The 18563-nt window shown below is 46.4% G+C and overlaps 1 protein-coding gene across 2 annotated transcripts; it reads right to left on the bottom strand.

Moving 5' to 3' along the window:
• Nucleotides 1–2733: 2733 nt before the first annotated feature.
• Nucleotides 2734–17266, bottom strand: LOC118907810 (serpin B8-like). 2 transcript variants are annotated; one of them, XM_036876785.2, is made up of 7 exons: nt 17040–17266; nt 10943–11120; nt 9510–9647; nt 7801–7918; nt 6031–6173; nt 4495–4647; nt 2734–3261 (listed from the first exon to the last, which is right to left on the bottom strand). In XM_036876785.2, exons 2-7 carry the CDS (start codon nt 11108–11110, stop codon nt 2857–2859), a joined length of 1125 nt encoding a protein of 374 aa, XP_036732680.2. In that variant the 5' UTR covers nt 11111–11120; nt 17040–17266; the 3' UTR covers nt 2734–2856. The 2 variants fall into 2 exon arrangements, with proteins under 2 accessions (XP_036732680.2, XP_057360236.1); XM_057504253.1 differs by lacking the exons at nt 7801–7918; nt 9510–9647; nt 10943–11120 and having other exon boundaries at nt 17040–17264.
• Between the last annotated feature and the right edge of the window lie 1297 nt (nt 17267–18563).

Here is an 18563-nt window from a genome sequence, read left to right as displayed (position 1 = left end):
ATCTCAATGCAGAAAGTAAAGCATATGGCCCTAAATAGTCTCATACTACACATTTATTAGACAAGAGAGAGCAGGAAGGCATGTAGGGATCATCTGGACAAACCGTTTCAGGCCTCAGAGGAGGAGACTGAACCCAAAGGACTTTAGGTAACTTGCTCAACGTCATATTACTGTAGGTGGTTTCTGAACCTTCTCTCTGTCCAAGGAACCAAGCTCTGAAGGCCTCTATCTGCAAATCCATTGGTGCCCAGCTGCTGAGACAGCCCTGAGCAGGGCTGAAGCTCAGGCTCACCAGATGCTGGGCCCCAGGGGTTGTCTCACTGCCTGGGATCCTTTCTGTGTTGTGCTCACTGAGCCACAGACTTGCCAGAACCTACCTCACTACGTCCCCCACAACTACAGATTCAGAGACCTCTGTGCAGATGCATCTATGCCATCTGCAACTAGGTCTGTCTGATATATGAGACAGAACACAGAAACAAAGACCAGCCATTCCCAGAAAAACACAAAGGCAAAAAGGATGGTGCCTGGGAAAGGCAGAGTGTGTCCTACAAATTGAATCCCATGGAATTAAATGTGGTAGATAAGGGGAAAGAGGTGAAATATATGAGTTTTTTTTCAAATATTGCTTCATATGAGAAGTGTTGAAGATCACTCATTAAGCAAGACATTCAACCAATTCATCTTTTAGAAACTGGCAAAAGATTTAGAGCTGTGTCACTTAATATGCCTTCCAGGTAGAGAGCTCACACATTTTTCAAGAATAAGTAAAAATGAAAAAAGGAAATAAAAAGTATGGATCCTGTAGAGTTAAGCACCCTCTGGTCAAGGGGAAAAGAAGCAGCATGGAAAATCCTCAGATCTCCTGCAGAATCTAAAGACAGTGTATAGGAACTGTTTGGCACATGCAACAGAAATCAAGAAGATGCGTTACTTAAGAAATAGCATCACGACCTCGAGGAGCCAAGGGTCTGGTAAGAAAAACGTGAGACATTGGGCATTAGGAAGAATTGCTGGAAGGACCCTTAGCCCACTCTCTCTCTTCCCAGGTCCTCTGCTTTCCCAGCTCCTCCCAAGGCCTTTCATCCCCCTGAAACTCTCTTCTGAGCTCCAGACCCAGCCGTGCAGCTACCTTCTTGAAATAACACGTATATGTTGCAGAAATCTCAATGTTAACAAGTTCAAAATGGAATCCTTCGTTCCCATCCCACCAAAACTTCCCACCCCTGCTCCCCTTCAGCTTTTCCCCATTGCAGAAAAGCACCTGCTTCCGTTCCTCTGCTCATCCCAACCCTTTAATAATTTAACTGGTCCTCCTGTGGCACACATATCCTGGTCCATTCTGTCCAACACTAGGACCTACGATTCCTCCTTTAAAACCTGTCTCTAATGCATTGTTTTTTCTACACCAATTCCCTTACTACTCTAGTGTGAACAGCCCTCATCTCTTCTTTGGAAAGTAGGGTCCCTGAAATGAATATGGCCTAACAGAGAAGTCTGATGAATTCTAAGTGAGAGCTGCCATATGAATGGTTCACATAAGTGAGCTGTGAATCAAAAAGAGAGTCAGGAATGACCACTGTGCTGTTCGACTTACTTAAAAAAAAAAGGTCTGGCAGCAGTTAGCAGTGGTGTAGATGGTGATGTAAGTAGGAATATAAATTGGTACATTTTACCAATTTGGAAGAAGCCTCAAAATGGGCCCAACTTTTTTATCTTGACAGTACCATTTTGAGCAATATTACTTTACAGACATTAAGGGTGTGAAAAAATATTTAGGACATGCATGAGCATAGTATTAATATAAATAATGTTAACGAACCAAATTGCCTAAAAGTAGATTTGATTATAGAAAATGGAGTCATACAATTTGACACATCAAGGATATAATTACCTTGAAAAAGGTTTATAGTGAGTAAAAGAAGAATGTTTAGAAGTTTATATTTGCATACAAAGAATAAAGAGTGGTATATATCATTATATCATTCTTAATAGTGGTGATTTCTAGGTGGTGGGATTATGGATAATAAACTTTTTTTTGTATATTTTGCTATAGTTGCCAAATTGTTGCCACAACAGAAATCCTTTTTTTAGTCAGAAAAAAATAATGTAATGAGATCTATTCCTAAGACATGCTTGAGCCACATCTGGGCATATAGGACTAACTAGAGGGGACACTTCTTCCAAAGAGAGTCATCTCAGAGACTGGCCGCCTGGCTCTGTCCTGCAGCTCACTGCTGCGCCCCTGAACTCATATCTGTGGTTTATGCCAAGAAGGTCTGAAGTTTTGTGAGAAGGGACGGTGTGAGCTGTGGGACGTGCAGGGCTGTCAGTGTGATGCTGGTGGGAGGAGACGCTTTATCTTGCTGTTGATGAGACACTGGCAGGCTGCAGTGTTTTCCCTGTAAGGTTGGCCTCGGGCTTTGTGTGCAGTGGGGCCCGGGCACCAGCATCCAGCATGTGCTGGTGAGCCTGGCAGTGGTGGGGGGCAGAGCTTTGAGACTGTTTCAGGATAGAAAATCACATAGAGGGCTGCTCTGAGCATCCTTGTCACACTCCTAAAGATGCCCACAAATGATGGGAAGACACTGGGGCGAGCGGGCCATCCTGTGGTAAGGAGGCCAGGGCAGAGTCAGTGAGAAAGGAGCTCCCAGACACTCCAGGAAAAACAGCCTCGCAGGCCTGAACCGCCTCGTTATTCTCAGTGGCCTGGATATTCAGTACAGACATCCACAGACTTCCCAGCGCACACACTTTATTCTGGCACCCAAACCGCCACAGCACTGTGGCCACTGGGAACTGATTTAAGGCAAAGTGGGAAGAAGAGGAAAGACTGCATATACTGCAGCGGCGTCTCTATGGGGAACAGAACCTGCCACAGAACAAAATGCAGTTGGTCTTGTGGTGCCTGATGAAGAGAAGGAAGGGGTGGTCTGCACAGAATTGGGGTTCAGTTCTGACACACCGGGCATTCCTGACCACGGCCGTGGCCGCGGCCGCCTCCGTGCCTTCCTCATTGACCTCGACGAAGCACTTATGCGCGACCTTGGACACGGGCACGTTCTTCTTAGCTGACATTCCAGAAAAGTCTGCCTTGGCTTCCTCGAAAGCATCAGTCATACCCAAACTTCGAAGAAAAGACTCCAAGTCATAAGTCTCCTCCAGCTTTAAACGGGGAAGGAAAACTTGAACTTTAACCTTAGTCATCTTCTCTGGATTTGTCCAGGCTCTGAACTTCTCATACGTAAGTGCTTTTTCCACCTAAAATAATGAAGAGTCAAATCTTAAAATCTAGACAACAGCCTGACTGATGCACACCTCCCCACGCATCACCAGGACATGCAGCTAGAATGAGTTCTGGTCTACAACAACCCACAGAGATTTTTCCTTTTGTAAATATGCCATGAATTTCCCTCAAATTCTCATCATTTTACCTGTTTTATGGATATAAGAAAAGAACTAGAAAATACTTGAGGCAAGGAGAGGTTTTTTTTTTTTTTTATCTTTACCAAATTCATTTCAAATGTTTTTAGTTCAGGAAGTTTTCCTAACTAATTGACTGTATTCATGCAGTGCCCATTGCTGTGAGCTGAAGAGACTGACAAGAGAGAGCACGGCCAGAACCCAAGGGTCAAAGAGGGAAACAGGTGCCATCGGGACTGGGAAGGGAGATGCGCTTTCTGGGGAGGGGAGAGCAGAAATGAGGGGCTCGACAGGACTGCGGCTGCTGGCATCGTTTGCTCTGTCTGTCCTGGAGTTAGCTTCAAAACCTTCCAGACCCATCACTCATTTTTTTTATTTATTTATCCACAGGAATGAACAAATGTAATAAATGAGGGTTTCCCCCACCCCCAGAGAGCCAGATATCAAGCACACTTTGGTCCTGCACCTCCCAGCTTACACATTTACTTTCTCCCATCCTAAGCTCCATTCTTTCTCTGTCATGGGAAGACATGCCTCTCTTCCTGACCAAGAAAAGTTCACCTGTACTTGAGACTCTTGCTACTCAAAGTGTGGTCCACGACCAGCAGCATCTGCCTCACCTGGAATCTTGTTAGAAATGCAGAATCTCAGGCCACCCTCCCACACCCAAGTCAAAATCTGCATTTTAACAAGATCCCCAGCAGATTCATGTGCACATTTATGTTCGCGAAGCACTGCCCAGATCAAGCCCTATCCTTGTCTAATACTTTTGTCCAATAATTACTGGGCCCTCAACTAGCCCCTTCCTTCAGAATAAAGAACAATCCTTGTATTTTTGGAACTCTCCTCCTGGCTTCATCAAATTTGTCCTCACCAGCAACTCCACGCCTACATATAAGCTCAACAGAACTGCACTCACACGTTCACCAAAAGCCATGCAGTACTGGTCATCCGGTACTTGTTAAAACAACCCTGCACTGGAAATTCTTCAAATGCTAACTGGTGGGTGGGCTTAAAGAAATGAGCTCGGGCTGCAGCCACAGCCCCTCGGGCTCACCGCCAGCAGCTTACCTCAGCGAGACCGGCCGTGTCATCAGGCAGCAGAAGGACCATGCTCAGCTCCTCCCCGGCGTACGGCAGCTCCAGGACCTGGGCACGCACCTCATCTATGTACCCCATTCTGAACTTAGCTTGCTTAAACATCATCTGCACTGTCTTTTTCTCCTGATGAAAATAAGAAATTAAAATCAGATTACTAAAAAACTAACACAGTTTACTAAAAATGAGATATGTGTCATTCATACAACCCTTAGGTAGCTATCAGAGAATTACTACTTCTGCACAGTATGCTGACAGATGTGAAATCTTCATTATTACATGGTAGTAAGGATCATGACAGACTATTGTCCCAGCAGATCAAGTATTACCAGGTGGGGGTGAATACATTGATGAATATAGAGAAATGAAAAGATTTCTATATAATTTTTGGAAAAGAACTGTGTTTTTCTCTTTAAAGAAGATGCATAGAGAAACACTCCCAAGGAGCTGATAATTAAAAATTATTTCTCCAAGTTAACGGGAGAATTAACTAATATTCAGGCTCTGGGGCTGAAGAATCTGGTTAGGAAAGATGTATAAGCCAGAAGGATGTATACTTTTATTTTTAATACATTTATTTTATATACTGAAAAGATGCTCAATTATATGATTGGCTTTTCGGCTTTGGCTTTTTGGAAGAGGAACCTTGACAAGAAGTATATGGTCCACCGTTTTTAAAACTTGCATCAAATATATTGTAGACCTTTAAATCTTTTTGCAATTATCAAGTTTGCTGTTATCAAGTTGACAGAAGTCAAAATCCAAGCTAATCGCTATTGACATCAACCATTATCATATACAAAACTGAGTGGGGAAAAGAGTTTTTAAAGTTCGGCTTGTAAGTCTAGAGATCCAATGTACCACATGATGACTATAGTTAAAAAAACTGTACTGAATCCTGGAAATCTGCTAAGAGATTTCAGGTGCTGTCATTACAAAAACAATTACGGCAACCAGCTAAGGAAAAGGTGTGTTCATTAGTTTGAATGCCATAATCATTTAACTCCCTATATGTGTTAATCATCATCTTGTACACCTTTAATATATGTTTGTTTTTATTAAAAAAAGATCTAAAAATAAAGAAAAACAAAGTTAGCTTGAACATCTGCCAATGCTTTTTTCCTTGTTTTCAGAATTGAATAGCCATGAGTTTTAAAGCAATAAATAGAGATTGTTGTCACCGACATTGCAAAATGGTGTCCAAGTAAATACAGACAGTGCTGGTATGAGGCACACAGAATTCCAAGACTTAGAGGAAATTTTCTTTCAATCCAAATAATAGGACCAGAGAGAAAAGATTGATTTGACCAAGGGTATAAACAAAACTGCCAATATAAAAATTATTTTAGTGTTTTCTCTCTTCTCTTCCATAAGAGATTCGTAGGGGACATAAAACTCATTCAGTACTACACTAAGAATCAAGAGAGTATGAAATAAATGATTTTTCCATTCATTCACATTCCTTCCCAGTGCATTACTTTACGGTATATCTGAAAAATATTTCCCTACCTGGTTGACTTTAAAGGGCATTCCCCTTGTGTACTTTCTGTCAAATTGCTCATTCCACTTCCCTTTGAAATAGATGGCGTTCACGAGGACCAGCTTAGTCAGTGGATTGACTGTCCTGGGACCCAGTATCTCAGAAATCTTACCTGTAAAAAGTATGAGAGAAGGTTATTGCTATTTGGGGGCACAAACATTCTTTTACAAAAATCCTCTCAATACATAAAGCCAGGGTTTGGTGGAAAGCCAGGCTGGAATTCCGTCTTTCTGGCGCCTGATGAACCAGGGTGATGATATTTAGTCCTGTGCACATGGTGCACTATTTTTCTTTAAACCTCAACCTTGAGGCAAGCAGGTCAACTATCATTTTTCCCTCAATTTGCAGATGTAGAAATTCAGGTTCAGACATTTGCCTGACTCTTTTGCCAAGGTCACACAGGCTTTTGAAAAGTGGTTGAGCTGAGAAAATCATGCAAGAGTCTTGGTTCTAACTGCATGTTTCTCAACCTGGCACCATAACTTCTCAACCATATCACTACTAGCATTTCAGGCCAGAGAATTCTTTGTCGTGGGGACGGTCCTGCACACTGCAGGGCGTTTATCCAGGTGCACTTCCCTCAGTGTGACAACCAAAAGTGCCTTCAGCCATTGGCATATACCACTTAGGGGTTGACTCTAGTTAAGAATCATTGCTCTATGCCAACCTTCAAATCTCACGGAGAAGAAGACAGGCTTCCAAAGGATGGGGGAATGCAGACCTGTATATGGTAGGAGGCAGTCTCCTGAAGTGGGTGGGGAATGGGGCAAAAGGACTGGGGAATGCAATAAAGAGGCCCAAATTGAGTCGCTCAGTGAAAGCAGGGACACGATGATCCTCCAGCTCTAATTTGGGAAACAATGTGCGCAGTCAGTCTGTTGGAAGGAAGCGTGTGAGTGAGTCAAGAGGAGAGGAGCAAGCAGTATAGGGTGAGTGAGGGTGGAGAAGCTTCTGGCTGCCCTGGGTGACTTAGCACTGGGGGATCAGCTGCAGAGCGAGAGGCCACCTATGATGTAGAAAAACGTGAGAGGCTCTTCCCTCCAATCGTCATTATTTTTATTGGCCTTCAGGATAATCAGGAGCATTGCTGCCATCCGACACACAGTGGGTGTGCCATAAAGATTCCACCTTCAGGAAATCTCTAAATTACATGTCAAGCATTTAGAGTGTTTAAAAGCATGCCCCTTTTCTGCACTCTGGGCAGGAACTGGCAGAAACATTTCTGGTGCAACAGAATGTGGTCTGGATGGGGTACACTGCAGGCTCCAATGTGAGCTGCACCTCCAGAATCTGAAGCAAATTCAGAGAAGGCTATACTCTGAAAGCAAACTTAGCCACAGCCTCATCATGAAGGAGAAGGCTGCAGATGAAAGTTCCCATCACAGAGCGGGTGACCTGAAATGCTGCCCTAACTCAGCTGCAGTCTCGATTGACTGCATTCTGCCCACAGACCATGGCAAAGAGAAGAGAAACAGGCCCCTGAGAGGGAGCACTTGGGAGGGTGGGGGGTTTCCAGCACAGCCCAGGGGGAGGGTTTCCAAGATTTCAGTTTAACTATTTTTTAGAAATCACCACTTTGAGATCCAGCAAGCTGAAGAAAAACAACAGACCCACTGCAGGCCTGAAACCCAGCAAACATACACACAGAGAGGCCACTCGTTACAGAGTCCCGGGGACAACGCCAGTCTCAGCTATCTTTTCTTCTGAAGGCCAAGTCCACCAAAATGAAAGTCTCTCACCTTCCGTCTTTTTGGTCACCCAGGCATTTATGTGTTTCCTGCACTCTTCAGGGTCGTTAGCAAAGGACAGGCCCTCCAGCTCTGCCTGGTAGAACTTCTTACAGGACTCCTTAAAGGCCTGCAAGTCAAGATTCCAAGTTTGGCCCTGTTTGGCAGAAGTTCCCACAAATACAAAGACATTTTTTTTCTCTTAACATGTTTCTAGCATAAACGTTCACACAGCTCATCCTGTACTTGAAGACTCATTCACACTATTAGCAAAACTGTAAGACCACCAGCTCTGTGCTGGCCCTGTGCTCGGTGCTGGACACCCGGGTGGGGACACCTGGGTGGGGACATGCCTGCACACCTGAGGTGGCTCACAGTTCGCTGAGAGAAACAACACATATATGGAGAAGGCCAGAAAATGCTTTGTGAACACGGATGACGCCAGGCATGCACAAAACAGCCCATGAACATCCCTGTGAAACACTGAAACTTCACACGGACTCTCTGTTAGATTTTCTGTCCCTCCACCAGGCACCGTAACATAGTTTTACTCATTTGTTATCACCAGAAGCAACCACAGTGTCCATTCTATTTGTGGAATGATTGGGAGGCCCCAGAGTGGAACCAGAGTATCAGGAAATCTTCCAGGTCCTGCAGGAGTGGGACGTGACAGGCCGGGATCACGGCTGGGCAGGGATGGGGGAGCTGCAGGAAAACAGTAGCAGGAGATGAGCCTTGGAATGTAAATCGGGATCAAATCCGGAAGGGCCTGCACCCAGTACATCAAACCCAAAGATGACTCCCCTCAGAAAAAACTTGGTTTCAGACCAAATGGGGCTGGTAATTGGCTCCCATCCTCTGCCCATCTCCTGTTCTCAAATATTTTAGCTTCTACAGAAGAAAAATGATGTGGAAAGGAGGAGCCACGCCAGCAGGAAGTGTACAGGGTTGGGCCCTGTGTCCCCGCTGTTCCCCAATTACCATATCCACAGATCAGGCTGATATTTAGGGCTGAACGTGGATTACCTAAGAGGGCCCTGGAACCCCCAGAGCTCATCGTAGAAGACCTGGCCAGCTGAAAGGTCCAGAATCACCGCCAGTGATATTAAGCCCAGAGCTGCCGAACTCCGCGGGGCAGCGGCCAACAGGGACGTACTGGATCTTACGGAAGAGTCCTTGGAACCGCCAGTCAATCACACGGCCAGGCTTGCTGTGGTCGTGGCTTTACTCTCAGGTAGTGTCACTCTGCACCTTACATGGCATAACTGTTTGGACCTCACTTATTGCATTAGGGGAGGTCCAGAAGGTACAGTGACAGTCTGGACCAGACAGTGGCAGTGGTGATTCAGAAATTTAAGAGACCTTGAGAAGCTGGCTCTGCAGGAAGAGAGCCGCTGGTTGTTGGCAACCAGAGTGAGACGGGGAGAAGCTCTGTACACATACAAGATGACATGGTCACTGAGGTCAGGGGACCGGGAGGGAGAAACAGGTCTGGGTGCAGGAGGACGGATATACTGAGATTGATAACCAAGAGGAACGTATCAGAAACATTTTTTAAAAAAGGACCTGATTCAGAAGCAATCACAAAATTCAAATTTACAATTACGTAAGTATAGCAATTCCAAGCACATTTTTTAAGGCAAGAGGGTCATACTTTATCTCTGTCCTTCTGTAGTTTCTATTGTATTTGCAAGTTCTTTTCCATCAATATGTTAACTTACTGGAAGGAAATCACACGTCTTTTCTCCAAAGAGTCTGTTGGCAGATCGGAGCAAGTACTGAGTGCTGGACTTGGTCACTTCCGCGAGGAGGGACTGGAAGCCCTGGTGAACGTCTCCAACTTTGTTCAAACAAAGTGCCTTCGCGAAAAGAAGACAGGGACACGGGCTTTTCACATTGTCATGTTGCCGCCCCAAACAAATATCTGTGCTGAATCACAGATCTATCTTAAAAGATGTTTGGTTTATCTCAGCCTCAGGACTATTGATATCTGGGGCCAGACACTGTCGTGGGAGCTGCTCTGTGCACTCAAGTATATTTTGCAGCATTTCCAGCCTCTGCCCACTAGATGTCAGTAGCGCCTCTTGGTTAAGGCGACCAAAACTGTCCAGCAGCGGCCAGAGGTCCCCCGCCCCCTGGTGCAAAGCATCACCCTAGCAGATTTATCTGTGCCTCAAAGGCAGGGTGCAGGGACTCAGGAGGGAAGCGGAAGAGAACAAACAGGCAGCTGGCATGAATCTAGCAAGACCCACGGAATGCAGGAAGGAGCAGAAATAAACATCAAAGGATTTCATCAGCAACTGCACAGAAGTTCTCCAGACCAGACTGATTTAAATGTCATGTCAGGGTGGGAAGTAGGTGTGCCCTGTCTCCCAACAGCTCCAACCCAGAGCCCCCTGCTTCGGTGAGCTGGAGAAGAGTCTCGGCAGGGTTCAACTGCCATCCATGGACGCACTTCGAGAGAGGCCCACACTCCTAGTCCTGCGGGGAGAGGTGTGCACATGGCAGTTATGGGACACGTTCACCAGACTGACCGTCAACAAAACTACATAGTTTTTATAAAGTTTTATAAAGATGTAAAAACGTTAAGAACTAGTTTCCTGACGTATTTCCCACGACCTCGCTTGCAGCCAAGGTCACACATCACCCACGCAGGTCAATCAGATTATACAATCCATTCCAAACTCCAGAAGATTAAGTCCACTTTGCATTGGAGTCTTCGTCCACTTATGCATAATCATACACCAGAAAGAATTCATTAAGCAGAAATTTCATTTACACAGCAACTGCATTTCAATTGGAAAGGCAGTGTCAGCAGAAATGTAACACAGTTGAAATTCTTGGCCTGTCTGTGGGAATTATACTTTACCTTACTTATCGAAGATGCAGTTTTGTTAATGTATTGATGCTTTTATCTAGCAAAAATAACACAATGGCTTGACTTCTCCCATAAACCCTAAGGGGAGACCGCCTGTTCCCCACAATTCACCTTTCTACCCTTGTCTGCTCTTTCTCCTTCACCGTGGTGCCCCACCCCCACCCCCACCAGTCTCACTGGCTTCCATCAGCTGGTGTGAGGAATGAGAAAAATTAGTTCTGTGAAAGCACAGTAAGCAGTGGTCTGTCGTTCCCCCTCTGTGACAGGCATGCATACCTGGGACATCTGGGTGGCCGTGTCTCCTCTTGCCCCCATGGAGACCAGGGCCAGGGTAGCGGAGATGCTCAGAGGAGACACGAACACATTCTGTGAGTTGTCCTTCTCACCCAACATTTTTAGTAAGTTGATGGCAAAAGTGCCATTTGCTTCACAGAGCTCATCCATCAGGGAGGGTCTGGGCCAAAAGCAAACAGAAGCCTTTCGTTACGTCACTTAGTCATTAGCACTCCTGTCTGTGGACACTGGGTGTGCTCAGCAGAATAACTGCATCCCCGAAGACATCCACCCACACCAAGTCCCCAAACCTGTGACTACATTAGCTCACATGGGAGGAGGGACTTGGCTGACATGAGTGAATCAAGGCTCTTGAGGTGAGAAGAGTCTCTGGGTTTACCCAGATGGGCTCAGAGTCATCATGGAACCCTTACAGGACAAAGGCAGGAGGATCAGAGTCAGAGGAGGAGATGGGACAAGAGAGGCAAAGGCGAGAATGCTACAGGGACCCCGGCCAGGTGTGGGGACAAACACGCACTGCCCCTTATAACCTTGTGTTCCAGCTGTGTCCACACGGCCCCCTCCTTCGAGCAGTGTGCTGGGCATGTGGCATGTTGATGGCCTGGAGCTGTCCAAATCCAGGCCCACCTTATCTACGGAAACATCTCATCGGGAGGCAGGACTCTCCAACCAAGGTTTTGCTCCTTGGGGCTCTTGTTGCACAAGAATGACCCCTTCTAGCACAGCACAGAGTCTTTGTCCCATCACCCCGTACAAGCAGGTTCCTCCTGGTCCACGACAACGGTGTGCAACCTCGTCCAGGTGACTGCTCCCGGACTCCCTGCACCTAAGTCCCAGTAAACCCACGTGTGTCATATGGCATCTCCGGGTCTTTCCTTTGGTCTCTTGAGTGCTTTCCCATCAAAACTGGCTCAGTTGGGTGTGCTGCCCGACCCTGGTCACACACCAAGGAATGCTGGCATCCTCTACGAGCTCCAAAAGGTGAGGAAATGCATTCTGCCCTAGAGCCTCCAGAAAAACACATAGTTCTGCCAACCTGTTTGGACTTCTGACCTGCAGAACTGCAAGATAATGATTTTTTGTTGTTTTCGGCCACTACATTTGTGGTAAGATGTACAACGTGAATAGAACACTAACACACTGGTTTATTCACAAAGGAGCCAATCCCCAGGCTCGCGGGTGATATCCCCCTTAGCAACAGGACCACCCTTAGCAACAGACACCCTCCCCGACCTGCTGACTCCCTTCCTTGATGCCAAGACTTTCAGGTTCCAGGCCCTGTTCTTACTCTTTTCCATGTAGCATCTCTTTTAATGCCCACAACAACACACAAGGTCGACATAGTTACTATCTCACCTGAGAGACCCAGACCAAGAGTGAGGACAGTGGCTTCCAGACCCTACAGACCTCAAGGAAGTCAGGATTCCAGAGCCTCTACTCCTCATCCTTACACACAATCCCCCTATTGCTGCTAGTTCTCCCTCAGTTTGGTGTCTCTAGCTTAACTTATAAACAATGCTCTATGAATTGTAAGTAATTCTCTATAAACAAAAACATAAGAACATAAAGAGCTTTGGACTCAAGGTGAGACTGGCATAAACTTAGGCTGGTGTGCGTGTGTGTGGTGTGTGTGTGTGTGTGTATGTGTGTGCAGTTGTCCTGCCTGTCACCATGTCACATGAAAACAGCTGCATGAATTTCAACAACTTTGGAGGGTTTTGTGGGGGATAATCTCTGACCTAACATATGGGCTACTGAGAAGACACAAATTTTACTTGGAATCAGAACTCCAAAAACATACACTGCCTTCCACCAGCATTGCTGAAATCGGGCTGGGGCTGGGAAGGGAGCCCACGGCAGGGGGATAAAACAGGAAGCCCAAGTCTCAAGTTATCAGGTGGACACTCTGAATCAGAGGCACCATTTTTGGGTCTGGCCTGACCAAGCTGACCTGGACCTTCCCCCCACCAGCTGAACTAACCTTGGACATACTTCCTCCAGCCTCTGAACCATGCCTGTTCCTCAGAGCCTTTACTTTAGACAGCTTGTCAAAGTAAATTGTTTCTCTGCTCCTTTGAGATGTAAATATTTTGAAAAGCCTCTTTCCTGTTTTACAGTCTGGGACAGTCTTTCTCAAGTCCCTAGAAGCTATCCGTTTAAAATGTAATTATCACGGAAGACAGCCCCCTATCTCCCAGCCTCTGTGGTGGGAGGAGCCTCACATCAGACAGCACCTGGCTCCAAGCTGTAAAAAGTTGTTGCAGCTTCTTCATTATTGCAATTTTAGCAAATTATCATAAGTCCTGTTTTAATTAGTTCTGCTGAACCTTATAGAAACCTGGGCTAGTATTCAATAAATTAATTAAAGTTCATCAAGTCACTTTGCTTTCCCTAAGTCTCTTGGCTGTTACAGTTGAAGACATTTCGAAAAGGAAAAGGACAAATCATCACCCACAATCCCATGACCCTACAAGCAATATTTTTTCTATTATGTTACCCTTTTTTACTTGCATGCATATTTTTAAGTCAAAGATAGTTTGGAAAATGAGCAAATAAGTGAAACCCAAAAGTTCTGGAGACTCTACCTAGACATAAGGGTCCGCATGCATATGTTTGTTTTTATAAACAGTTGGGACATCAGACAATCTTTCTTCTTTCAGTTCCCAGGCAAACTAGCTGTGCCTCCTGTAGCCACTGTGAAACTGTATTTCATCAGGCTACAGGGGGTCTCCTGGGTCTCTCAGGAGCAGGAGAGTTAAGAGTGCTCAGTGGTGTAAAAAAAGTGTAGCATTTTAAAAAAAGGGGGGTAAAGGCCACACTCTGAATAAGAACAGTCCAAACCAGGGCAAATTCTTTAAAGTTTGAAAAAATATATATTAAAACACCAGCCAAGAAAATACAGTAGTGACCAAGTCTGTAGAGTGATCCTCTATAGATAACAGGTCATTTATTAGAGGACTAATTGGAGTTCCTCACTCTCCTCACCTCATAAACCCTCTGCAGAGCTTCAGCCGCGTGGCTGGCCCCAAGAGGCCATGGTGGAAAGCTGGTGTGTCTGCAGTGAGCAATTCCCCCACAGGGTAGGGGCCAGCCTACCTCCAGACCACTTCTGGCCCCACATCCCCTCATTTACACTTGATATCTCAGAAAATAAAAAGCTAGGAGCCAGATGGATATTCAAACCTTCTAGCACTGGGCCTACCTGAAGGTGGCACCAAAGAGACACTGAGAGAGAGAGAATTAGTGAACTAGAGATGACACACAAAGAAATTTGGATTTGATGCTACCTGAAAATAAGAGCTTTGGACTCAGGGTGAGGCAGGCAAACTTTATTACTTTCAACTTTATGTTTTCACTACTCTTAATTGCAAATGCCTGCTTGTGCTTTCTCCCCTCTTCCCTTATCTCCTCTCCTCACTGCTGTTCCTTTCCACCCGTCAGTTGCTGCTTAGCCCTATAATATTTGCCACACATATCTGTCCCCACAGCAATGGAATCTTAAACCAATTAATCAGGAATGCCTGATCAGCACTAATTAGGTAATCTGCCTGACAGACCCCAACCATTCCCTAAAATAAAGTAACTTTGCAGTAACCACCTGTTTTTTTCATTTGCATAACGTCCTTGCTCCCACTGAGGGTGCCAAGGGCATGTCCAAGCTCAACAAGGGAAAAGGCAGGGGCTGCAAGAGGACAACAGAATGACTCTTCTTCCCCATTCTCCCTGGTGCCCCAATTTCATTTGTAGGTTAAAGCTTTTGAGATGGCTGGAACTTGAAATAAAATGGATCTTGTCCAATAAATCTAAAAAGGAATTAATGTCAATATAACATAAAATAATACCTTTGGGTGCCAGTGCCATAATTCCACTGTGTCATTAAAACACAACAGGGAAAGATTTGACTTTCAGCCAATAAAACGAATGAACTGCAGTATCACATCACTTTCAACTTTACATTTTCACTACTCTTAATTGCAAATGCCTGCTTGTTTCTTTTTAAGGGTAAACAAGCAAGGTCAGGACAATTAATTACTGTCCTCATAGTAAAAGCCATTGAGTCTGCGACAAAAGCAAGCATTCTGCTTCCAAGTATGTGGCATCATTCTCCTCCTGGGGGTCTTGACCACCTGTGAGCACCCTGCTCCACTCCCTCTTCCCATACACATATCCAGAAGTGAATTTACTCAGAGTTTTTATGTAGAACTTTCCTGATACGGTTAGGGGAAGAAAATGAACAATAATACCACAATTCCTGACTGTGAGCTCCCACCCGAGGGGAAAATACACACCAACATGCATGGTTGCAAGCCAGCAGTGTGCTCTGTAACAGGATAATGTGCAATGTGCTAAGGAGACCCACAGAAAAATAGAAAGAATTGTCTTTAGATGCCCAGGAGGAGAGGAGTAAACTGGTTCTAAAAGGTTGGGCTGTTTCTGTAAGGTGGAGAAAAGGAGGCTGGATTTTTAGGTTGCACAGGGCGTGGGATTGGCAGCGGGACATGGGATGGCGAGCAGGGCGCGCATGCGTTGTGTGGGGCCCAGGGAGTGGGTCTATGTGGTTCCTTTGCCAGACAGGGTGTGGTGAGACAGCATGGGCCCCTCGTGCCAGATTTAGAAGTTTGAACTTGAGCTATGGTCTGGAAAGCCAAGACTACAGTTTCGGCTCTCCCAGAAATGGAATCTTAAACCAGTTCATCAGGAACCGCCTGATCAGCAGCAGGTCGGTCACCTGCCTGATAGACTCCTCCATTCCCTAAAGGAAAGGAGCTGCAGTAACCACCTTGTATAACTTCCTTCTGCCTATAAAAGTCTCTGACTTTGTATAGCAGCTCTGAGCTCCTTTCTATCTGCTAGCCTGGACGCTGCCCAATTTGAATTGATTTTTGCTCAAATAAACTCTTTAAATTTTTTTTATTATGTTTCCGTTTCTTTTAACAGGCTCCTAGCTAATCTGCGATGAGGGTGGGCCATGAACCCCAGGAAGCTTATGAGGCGCCCGCTTGGAATGGGGAAGGTGATACATTATTCCATGGGTGCGTGGGACGTGCCACTCCAACAGGTCCGGTAACCACGACAGCAGAGGGACTTCCGTAAATACAGGCAGGTTACTACGGATGAGTAGAAATCCTAGAGGGGGAGAATGGAAGTCACCAGCGCCCTGATTCCAGGCGATTCTACCTAATGGGATGACATTACTGGGGACAGAGGAGGCCTGAGAGAAAGAGAATCACCTAGTGCTGGAGGACGTCCAGTATTTACAGGCAGTGAGGAGGAAACGACGAGGGGCTGAGACCCAACCACCAGGGATGTTCTCGGAGCACCGGGGGGGCGCGCCGGAGGGCCCCGGGCGGCACGCGGGCTGCAGAAGGCAGGAGGGAAGCGAGGCCTGGCAGCCGGGGCTGGGGGGCTGCGCGGGCCCTGGGGTGGGGGATCCGTTAACGCAGCGGCCGGGCTGCGGGAGGCGGGGACAGGGGAAGGAGCAGTGTTTCAGGCGGCCGGCAGAATATGAAGATGAAGAGCAGATGAAAGAAGTAGGGAAAGGGGGGGGGAAAGAACGATTGGAACAAAACCAGCAAGAAGAAGAAAACGAGGAAGAGGGAGGAAGAAGAAAAGCAAAGGCGGAACCGCGCGGGGATCGCCGAGCGGACGAGCATCGGTGCCGGATGGGGGCGCGCAGCGCCTCCGGGACACGCGCCCTGCGGCGCCCCGCCCCCGGCAGCTCTGCGCCCCGCCCCGCCCCCGCATCGGGGTCAGAGCAGGCGCGGCGCAGCGCAGTGGCGACGGCAGCCGCAGGGCTTCCCGAGGGGACACCCTTTGACCCGGGGCAGGGTCGCGCTCGGGTCGCCCAGCTCGGCCTCGGCAGGGACTCGGCGCCCTGCGCCCGGGGCCGAGGGCCAGCCCAGCCCCGCCTTGTCCGGCCCGGCCGCCCCCCGCCGCATCCCCTAGTCCCCTTCTCTCCTGCCCTCCCCGGGGGCGGCCTCGTGGCTCCGTCTCTCCCTGCTTCTCCCCGCCCCGGCCGGACCTCCGGGCGGGAGGCGTCCGCGGTGCACCCAGGGACCCGCGCGCCTGCACCCGGTACCTGGGAGGCTCCTGCGGCTGCGGCTGCGGCTGCGGCTGCTCCGCTTGGACGCCTCCTGTCGGCTCTGAGCTCGGACCAGGCTTCCGGCGGATGACTCGGGGCAGCCAGGAGTGGCCGGGCCGCGCCCTTGGGGACTGCGCATCCGCAGGCTGTCTCCGGGGGCGCCGGGCCGCGGGGAGAAGAGCGCCGCTCCCGAGCGCGTCCGCCCGACGTGCGCCCAGCAGGGGACAGGCTTGTCCTCCTGGGCTGGTTTGCGCGGTAGTCGTGTTCAGCGTGTGTGTGCAGGAGCAGATGCAAGGTTGGGACTTCACCTTGAAAAGGAACTAAAAGCAAACCAGAGGTTAAAGGTTCCTAAAGCCAGTGGCTTCCAAACTCTTCTGATAGGATTCCCCATCGAAAACAATTTTTGAGCGTGCATCTCCGCATCACTTTGAATTTATATGTGCTAGTATGCTAAATACTGATGTTATGAACGCTATCAAACAAAAATTTAAAGAATATGAAAAATCTTTTTCTTTAGAAATACACATCTTTGTGCTCACAAAAATCATTTTAAAATTTAGTGACATCAGTGTGATTGAATACATGTTTGTTTTAATCTTAGTTTAACACTTTGCAATATGCTAATTTGAAAATCTAGTTTTCAGTTAACTTCATTTCTCAACCTGGATTGATCTCCTTAAGGAGGGAATGCTCTGCAGGAAATAAATCAGTTGATTCAAGTAGAATAAAGGCATCACTGATTGTACTTCATAAACCTTGACACTTGTATTTCATCCACATACTAATTACCTGAAGATTTCTGGTTGAAATCCAACTAGTAAATTGTATTTATCCTCTTTAAAATCATTCGTTCTTGCAAACCAAATTTTTTAAATACCATGTTTAGTATTTTCTGATTGGCAACCTCTGAGTGTTTTGCAGGCCTTTATCCTGGCTTGATGTCTATGCTAAGGACTCACTTGTTACCTACATTTCTTTGGAATGTACAATGATACATAACATTTAAGGACTTTGAGTTTACTGGGACACAGACACGGGGAATTCTTTCATTGCTCCTTAGTGTGAGATTTTATGGATAGAAGCAAAATGTTTTATAAAGATATGACAATGTCAGGTGCATTACAATTTCCTATCTTTGGAGCTAGGCATAGAACCTTTTTTATTTATCCTATAATACTGAACCAAAATTGGTACAGAAATCACATATTCTTAAACCGAGTTAGAAACGGTTCATGTCAGATCCAGTCTTTCATTTTATTAGATGAGTAGAAAGAAAGCAAGACAGTGTGATATAATCGGCCTCTAAAATGACCATAACAGCTAATGAGACTACCAATGAATAGTTGTGTGGGTGAATGTTTTTAAATTAGTTAGAAAAACACAGCCAATGTATGGAGATTCAATATTACTAAAAATACCTTCTTATAACCAATAATATACATTTATATAAATTAGACATTTATTCTTCTACTTTATATGATTTCTAAAAGCAGGAATGTTAGTACAACAGCTTTACACACA

This window comes from Manis pentadactyla, chromosome 6 (genome assembly GCF_030020395.1).
Source record: "Manis pentadactyla isolate mManPen7 chromosome 6, mManPen7.hap1, whole genome shotgun sequence".
Lineage (NCBI taxonomy): Eukaryota > Metazoa > Chordata > Mammalia > Pholidota > Manidae > Manis > Manis pentadactyla.
This window is presented reverse-complemented; position numbering and strand designations above follow the sequence as displayed.

Bases quoted from the DNA above. Each gene is read 5' to 3' on its own strand.
- LOC118907810 (XM_036876785.2), bottom strand. From the start codon at position 11,110: ATGGATGAGCTCTGTGAAGCAAATGGCACTTTTGCCATCAACTTACTA. The intron at 6,174-7,800 runs GTGAGAGACTTT...TACTTTTTACAG, and splicing joins GGTGACCAAAAAGACGGAAG to GTAAGATTTCTGAGATACTG. The intron at 4,648-6,030 runs GTAGGGAAATAT...TATTTTCATCAG, and splicing joins TGCCCTTTAAAGTCAACCAG to GAGAAAAAGACAGTGCAGAT.